The 7,793-nt window shown below is 51.0% G+C and overlaps 1 protein-coding gene across 1 annotated transcript; it reads left to right on the top strand.

The window, feature by feature from the left end:
* Positions 1-446: 446 nt before the first annotated feature.
* Positions 447-7,038, top strand: LOC134520859 (adrenodoxin-like). The gene is given in 6 exon segments (XM_063346728.1): positions 447-468; positions 471-566; positions 569-623; positions 5,858-5,982; positions 6,437-6,566; positions 6,824-7,038. Coding segments are annotated over 6 exon segments (549 nt in total). The 3' UTR covers positions 6,945-7,038.
* Positions 7,039-7,793: the final 755 nt, after the last annotated feature.

Below are 7,793 nucleotides of genomic sequence, written 5' to 3'. Positions count from 1 at the left end.
AAGACCTGGCGTGCCCCCCTCTTCCTGAGGCAGCAGCCGTCAGCGCTTTTCCAGCCCTCGGCTTGCAACCCCTTGTGTGATTAGGAATTGCGGTGAACATTCCTCCTGAAACTGGATTTAGACCTGGTTCCTAAAGGGAAGTCTCTAAGGCAAAACAAGGTGGGCATTGCTCGGGCACTGGTCCGTGGAGGTGATGCTCGTGTTATCGTGCTTCACCCAGTCCAGCATGGACGGCAGCAAGATCCCAGCACGATCCCTCCTCTGTCCATCCTTCCCTCCTCCTTCCCCTCCCTCCACCCCCAGGGAGGCTGTCCTAGTTTTTTCTTTTTTTCCCCTCTTCTTCCCCACCCCCCACGCCCCCCTGCTGTACTTATAACTCTTAATCTAGCTGGCCTTGCAGCAGGCAACAGCCCAGGAGACGCAGGCGGAGCAGGACCCTACGGAGCATGATAGCTCAAGGCATCTCGGGGCTCTGCGACCCTTGCTAAGTGGACTGAATGGGAGCAAAATTCGCTTTATTTCTCTCCGTGGGGTGACCGAGCAGCATCACACACCAGCCAAGCGGGGTCAGAAAGACGCTTCAGCTCCACGCACAAGCTCCAAGATGCCGCTGGGGAATCGAGGTGAGTAAAACGCTGAACCCTACCTCGGTGTGTCCGGAAGGGCATTTTCAGGAGGGACGTGCCTTACCCCTGCCTTGCCCCACGGAAGGGAGAAGGGAGAGGCCAGTGCGCAACAGGAGGTGGTGGAGGAGGGAAGCGTAGGCTGAGCAGATGCTGACAGGAGGAAGGTGGTGCAGGGAGCCCATGTGAGGGGTGCTGCTCCCCGCTTCTGGAGCTGTGGAGCCCACAGATGGTGGCCTGGAGCCAGGGCATGAAGATGACGATGTGCACAAGAGTCCATTGACCGCTAGGGCATTCCCCAGAGGAATGGGGATGGTGGCCAAGGTGTGTTGGACAGCTGGGCCGTGAGCCTGCTGTATTCCTGCTGTGGGGAAGCTGGGATGACTGCTGGCTCTGGGAATTGCAAATTCTCTTGGGTTTCTTGTCCCTGCTGCCGTAAAGGCAGGGAAGGGAATGGAACTGATGGTGTCTGCAGCTCCAGGGAGCAAAATGTTCTCTTTAGGTTATGAGAAGCCACGCTGCAAGCTCTCATGCCTTGCTGGCCTCCTCCTTTTCTGGGCAGGGAGGCGGAGGAGCCATCTCGCCCGCCCAGGTGGTGGCTGTAGGTGCGAGGGGCTGTACGAGCCCGCAGCACGGGTGTCCTGCCAGGCTCCTGAGGCCAGTGACTTGTGCTGGGCTTTGCCGAGGCTGCCTGCTCGGGACAGGATGCACAGTTTGTCGTGGTGGCCGAGTCTGGGAGCTGAACTCTGCGGTGGAGCTTGGTCGGAAGCTTGCGTTCGGAAAAGCCTCTAAAGGCACTCGGTCCCTGCCAGGGTGGAGGACTCCCGGTCCCTGCCCTGACAGGGCAGACTTTGGCCTGTTTAGGAGCCTGGTTGACAGAGTCCCTTGGGAGGCAATCCTGAAGGGCAAAGGAGTCCAGGAAGGCTGGAAGTTCTTCGAGAAGGAAATCCTGAAGAGGCAGGAGCAGCCTGTCCCCGTGTGGCGAAAGGACGGGGCTGACGGGAGCCTGCCTGGCGCAGAGCACTCGCCCGTGTTTCTGCAGCAGGAACTACAGCAGGCTCCCTGCCGGTCTTCCCTCTGTTCCTCGGGGATAATTCAGGAGGAGATTGCATTTCTCTGAGAAAAACAAAGGGAATTTGTAGATTTGTCGACCGGCACGATCTGGGTCAGGTCGTAATCTGCTAGACATTGAGAAAAAGACCCAACCAACATCACAGAAAATACAACAAACCATTTTTCTATCTGACCTTAGGGAAAAGTTATACTGATAACCCTGCTTAATGGGATTTATGAAGATTCGTTATCAATGGATTTTTCTTTCTAATTGCTTTGTTGCTCATGAAATTATCTCTGGCAATACTTATAGGCATCTTGCTGTTTTGTATGGCCTTGGAAAGTATCTTTTAGGGAAAAACACTGGCAGGGAGAAGAAGAACCTTCTTGAGAGCCCCTTCACTCAGTTACCTGTGTCACAAAGTTTGAGTTTTTTGGGTTTTTTTTTGTTTTTAAAAGGGAATAATCAGTTGGCGTGTGTTGAACTTGGAGTGCTGCGTTTGTCACACCCTGAGAAGATCTTTGCAAAGCTCTGACCGTGTGTCCTGTGACAGTAACGCCATCGGAAAATAGTTCAGCCTAAATGAAGCAAAATGGAGTCTAAGCACTTTCGAGTTGTTTTTTAAAATCCTGGTTCAAAATTATTTTCTTAATGAAACATGAAAGGAACTTTTTCATGGTTTCAAAAGCGCTGATAAACAAATTCAGAAGTAAATAGAAAATAAAAGCTATGGGTTTTCTTTCCAAGCTCTCCTGAAGCCTTGGGCACCCAAAGCCGGTGGTCTCCAGAGCAGACTCCGGCCTGGGATGGATTCGGGGGATATGAAGACAACTAGACCAGTGTGCGAGTGGGTCTGCCGTAGGTGACTGAACTGAACGGTGGAAACAGGGACTAATCGGGAGGGGGTTTTGTCCCTAACAGGGGCACTTAGACTAACAACAAACAGCTTAAATTTCTCCTACAGCCAGCGAAGAGAGAGAAGCTGCTTACAGGCGGTTTCTGTGTCGTGGTCTTGGGGCCCTGGGCATCATCCCTGCTCCCATCACCCCTGCTTTGGCTTGTCCAAAGTGGTGAGGGGTCTGTGGCAATGGCACCTGTAACTCCTTATCTCTAACTGGATACCCGCTGTGCTGTCCCTGGCTGCAACCCCCCCGTCTCTGGGCTCGTTTAACTGCCGGCAACAGTCAAAGCAGGGATTTTTTTTCCAGGAGGAACCACAGGGAACAAATTCCCCTAGCATTTGCGGGAGCCCGGTGCAAGGATTATCCTGGGACCGCCGTCGGCTGAAGCTCTAGGTGCCTCAAAGGCAATGGGAATGAAGTTTTCTGTCTATAAACACGTATACAGCTTTGGGGGTTGCTGGATCCAGCGCTCTCTGCTTGCAGGCGGGCAGCTCGCGTTATCCTGTTGCAGAATGCATTGAGTTGCAGCATTAAGTCCTGTGACTTTAATGTTTCTGTTGCGTAACAAATTATTTCACCCATGACTGTAAAACTAACATTGCGAGGAAACCTGCCTATTTGCCATACAAATGGAATAAATGGGTCCAAGCCATCAAAACGCAGAGAGGGTTGTTTTGTTTTCTTTTGACATTTGGGAACTAGGCTTTAAATTGGTTATTTAAAAAAAAAAAATAACGTTTGCAGGCGTCTCTGTGAAGGAGACCGAAATGTCTTAAAGATGTTCTTTGGCTGTTTGCTTAGGGAGTTAGGGTGGTCCTGCTTGGCCGTGCGTGACTGCAACGTGATCCTTCCATTCGGCACGGGGGAAGCTCTCCCCTCCGCGGCGCGGGCTGGGCGCTGACTTCACAGCTGTTTCCATAACCAGGGGACCCTCTTGTAGACTAATGGCCCAGGCATTGTTTTCTGCCGAAGCTTGCTGAAAAACAGGAAGCCGATCTCCTCAGACGAAGGTACAGTGGCCCCGGTGTTCTGCTCCGGCTGGCTGAACCAGGCGGCAGCTGAACATAAGAGCAGGGAAGGCAAAAATTATTGTTTCATCTCTTTTCTCCATTTCCAAATTTTGGCGTAATGTGGGGATTGGCTTTCCAAAGAGAGAATTGTTTGGAACTTTCTGCCCCTGAAGTCTTGCTGCCGAAGTCCATGTGATGACATTTTAAGAAACAGCATCCGTAATCACCTAGAGATGTACCGCAGTGATTTGTCAGCGGGTAAATGGCGTTAGACATAGATGGTGATTGTGACTAACGTGAAGCGGAATGAACAAGACCTGCAAACTTGAACGAGGAGAACATTTCTTCCCCCTTTCCCATTACATTTTTACAGGAGTTCTTTCCCGTCTCCTATTCATCTGGGTATATCCCCTCTACTCTGCCTCTTGTGAGTTAAGAAAGAGCAACGGAAATTGTTTAAACTTGATCCTTATGTATTTCTGTGCTTGATGTTAAAAGGAAACCAGCAGAGATCTCCAGGTGCTTCGTTTTCGTCTGCCCCAGAGCAGAGAGGGGTGAGCAGGCAGTAAGTCCTTTCAGCTGCTGGTGTTGCTATCCCAGAGGCAATTCCCATTTAACCAATTCCTCCTCCCAGTCTCTGTGACTTTCCAAGAGGATGCCTGGCACAGAGGAGTGTAGGCGCTTCGGCGCTTCCTCGGCTGGTGGGTCTGCTGTGACCCGTGACTCTGGGGCTGTGACAGTTTGTAGTCGGTGTATATTGCAAATACACCGCAAGAAATCAGGAAGCAATACTATAAATTCGGAGTTCTGAGCCGCACTCGCTGTTTGTTTCACCGGCCCCCAGGGCTGCCGGGAGAAGAATTACCAAGCTTTATAGCAAACAGCACTTTTATTGGAAGAAGCTGGGTGATGCTTCGCTCAGCCTTGTGTAAGTGAAAAATAAAAATCAGGAGAGGGTGAGCGTGGCCAGTGCTCGCTGTGAAATTCACTCTGTCTTCAAGGCTGGGGTTCTTTCTTCCTGTGCCAGAAATGACAGCAGCAAGGCCACGGGGCAGCGCCGACACTGCCGGTGTTTGGGAGTTTATCGGAGCTGTGAGAGACAGAGACGGATCTTTCCAGAGATCTGAGAGAGCGGTGCGTGTTGTTGGCCTGACAGAAGAATAGAGGGCGGACGCAGCTTCTGCCACTGGAGAATGTCCCAGGCTTGAAGATGATGGGCACTTGGGCAGTGCCACCCTGAGAGGTATTGGGCAAAACACCCACGGCCTCCATGGTGCTGCCCTGTTTCAGCACAGGAGGTGGGACCTTTGGGCAACCCTGACCTCCTGCTTCCAAGTGACCTTTTTGGGTATGCGCACTAAGAAAAGCCCCTGTTTGCTCACGTGCTTCCCTCGGCAGATACAATAGATGGTCTCAGAATGGACTGTCTTGGTGAGATACCCCTGCCGCTGCCGTTCAGGGTGGCAGCCTTCTCCACGCTGGTGGGGAGAGCCTGGTCTGGAGGAGATGAAGTGGATGCTGTTTCCCTCTTATTCGTAGAGGTGGTTTGCGCAAGTCAGCACTAAGAGATGCTGATAGTCTGGTTCTGAACTCTCTACCAGATTAAATCTTGCAGGCTATCAAAACAACGAGCAATTTCCCCTGAGCAAGGATCCCATCAGCACAGAGGTGGTTACTCAGGGTGGTTGCTCTGTAAGCTGGGGCTGAGCGTGTCTCATCGTAACAAAGCTCCTTGTGATCGAGTTCAGGGAAGGAGTGGGCACTTCATGAAAGGACACGCAGCAGAAAAGCAACAGTCATCAAGTAATCCCCTTGGGAAAGGAAGGGGAAACAAAACGTGAATGACAACAGCCCTTACTGCGTGATTAGTATCTGATCCTGCGCGTTTTTCTTGTTACTACATCACTCCGGCCAGGATTAACATCCCAGGCTTGCAAATACTTTTCCTGCCTGCAAACGCTCCCTCCGCCAGCCAGCCCAAGGACTTGTTCATGCGCGGCTAAACACTTATTCCGAGGGACATTTGATAAAGTGGGAAAAGTTTTGGGTCGACTCAGATTTGCCTGAGTCACTGAGAATGGATAATCTGAATCTTTTCTGACAGGCGTGGTGTAATCCTTCCGGAAAGTGTTCATATGCGCGTTTCCCTCCAAGTGCAACGTCTCTAGTGCTCAGCCAAAAGCCCTCGACAGTGGGTGTGCAGGGGACGGTGGGCTCCTCTGATTTATTTTTTTTTTTTATTTGTTTTTTTTCCAACTTGTCCTACAGCTCTGCAGACAAGGTGACGGTGCATTTTATAAATCGGGATGGAGAGCGACTTACGGCCACAGCCAAAGAAGGGGAGAGTTTGCTGGAAGTGGTAGTCAACCAAAATTTGGCCATTGATGGATTTGGTAGGTGTTGCACAAGGGCGTGTGCTCTTAGGGTTTATGTGTCTGTGCTGTGACCATTGGGTGGCTGGGAATAGCGCCGACCGTACGCATGCCGCTGTGTTCTGGTGGGGCCACGAAGCAAGCTTCTCTTCCCCAACAGCTGCGCGCCGGGCTGGCTTCCCGCACTGAGATGGCAGTGGGACCTCCACACCGTCGCCGCTGGGATTCCAGCAGCCTGTGGCAATGCGTTTGGCTGGTTGGAGTTGGCGTACCGATTCGAAAACTGGTTGTGATCCTTCCAGAGAAAAGGCAGGCTGAAATCTGCATCCGTCTGTTGTGTTTTCTGGCATCTCTTTTGACATGCTCCAGACCTGTTAAAGGACCTTTTCTCACACTGTTCCTGAAGATGATCTCTCCCACCACTATTTTTTTTTTTTTTTCCTGATTTGCTGTCACTCCCTCGTTTGTCCACCAGGTGCGTGTGAAGGGACATTAGCCTGCTCCACCTGCCACCTCATCTTTGAGAAGGACACCTTCCAAAAGCTGGATGCCGTCTCAGATGAAGAGCTGGACATGCTGGACTTGGCGTACGGCCTCACTGAGACGTAAGCCTCCCTGCTCATCCCAGTAAGAGTCTCAGACCTCTGAGACCGATTCCCAGCACCCGGTACCCCTCTCCAAGGGGTCAGGACTTACTCGGTGTTACGGTTGTGCCGCTAGAGCTGCTTTCTCTTGGGGCACAGGAGACCTTTAACAAGAACTTCAGTGAAAACCCAGCCTGGCCCCGACATCCCAGCGTGGGTGGGGAATTTCTCCCTTTCCTGCGGGAACAGATGAGCCTCACTTAATGTTTTCTTCTCAGATCTCGCCTCGGCTGCCAGGTGTGCGTTAAGAAGTCGATGGATGGTCTGACGGTGCGGGTCCCCATGGATGTCTCGGACATCAGGAGGCAGCTGGAGGTTGGAAAGCAAAGCAAACAGTAACTGGAAACGACTCCTGCACGACTCACATCCTCGTTCGAGGTGTGGCAGGGCACTTTGCTTTAGGGTAACACCATTGCTTTGTGTGGCTGGCTTGCAGTGGCCCATAGAGGCCTGATTCAGTATAAATGCCTGTTTGGCAAATCTTTTATTTAAACAAAGCTTAATGCTAGGGCCTTTGGTACATGTTTTAAGTTAAGTGCTTAAGCGCTCTGCTGAACGCAACTGGACTAAAGCGTGTGGCCTCCCATTTCCCTGGGCGGGTGACATTAAACATCTGTGCTGTATGTGACTCACCCTCTCCTTTGAAATTCAAGGAATTCTGCTATTCTAAGTAACTGCTGGGAATTTTGCAAGGCTTGGCTCTTTAGCTGTAGAGCAGATTTTTCCCGATTTGGGAAGCTTAGGAAGAGAGAGCTGTTCCAAATACAGCTGGTGTGCTGGTTGGCTTGGTGGTCCCGGCTGAGTTTGGTTATCCGGAACGTACTGATAACCATATAACGCTGACGTTTCCTTTAAGAGGGAACCGCCTTCTCTGAGTTTGAGACATTACAAGTCACTGGATTGTTATAGGCCATGTTCTGCTAGTTTCTCCAAATATGAAATTTTCCCATTGCTGTACTGCCGCATACGTCAAATAAAATCATTAAATCAGGCTTTTAGGCCTATGATTTGCACTTTTCTGGTAACACGAGCTTGGCTGGGATGGAATGAGTTTGATGGAAATTTAAGTATAATATCCCGTTGCCCCAGTTTATTTGACTGGATTTTCCCCTCGTGTTTGAGTGAGTGTGTCATATTTGCCATCTAAATGTCATGAAGAACCCATGATCTGTAACCGAGTTTTCCAAA

This window comes from Chroicocephalus ridibundus, chromosome 9 (genome assembly GCF_963924245.1).
Source record: "Chroicocephalus ridibundus chromosome 9, bChrRid1.1, whole genome shotgun sequence".
NCBI lineage: Eukaryota > Metazoa > Chordata > Aves > Charadriiformes > Laridae > Chroicocephalus > Chroicocephalus ridibundus.
The sequence above is the reverse complement of the archived record's forward strand: the minus strand, read 5'-3'. Positions and strand labels throughout refer to the sequence as shown.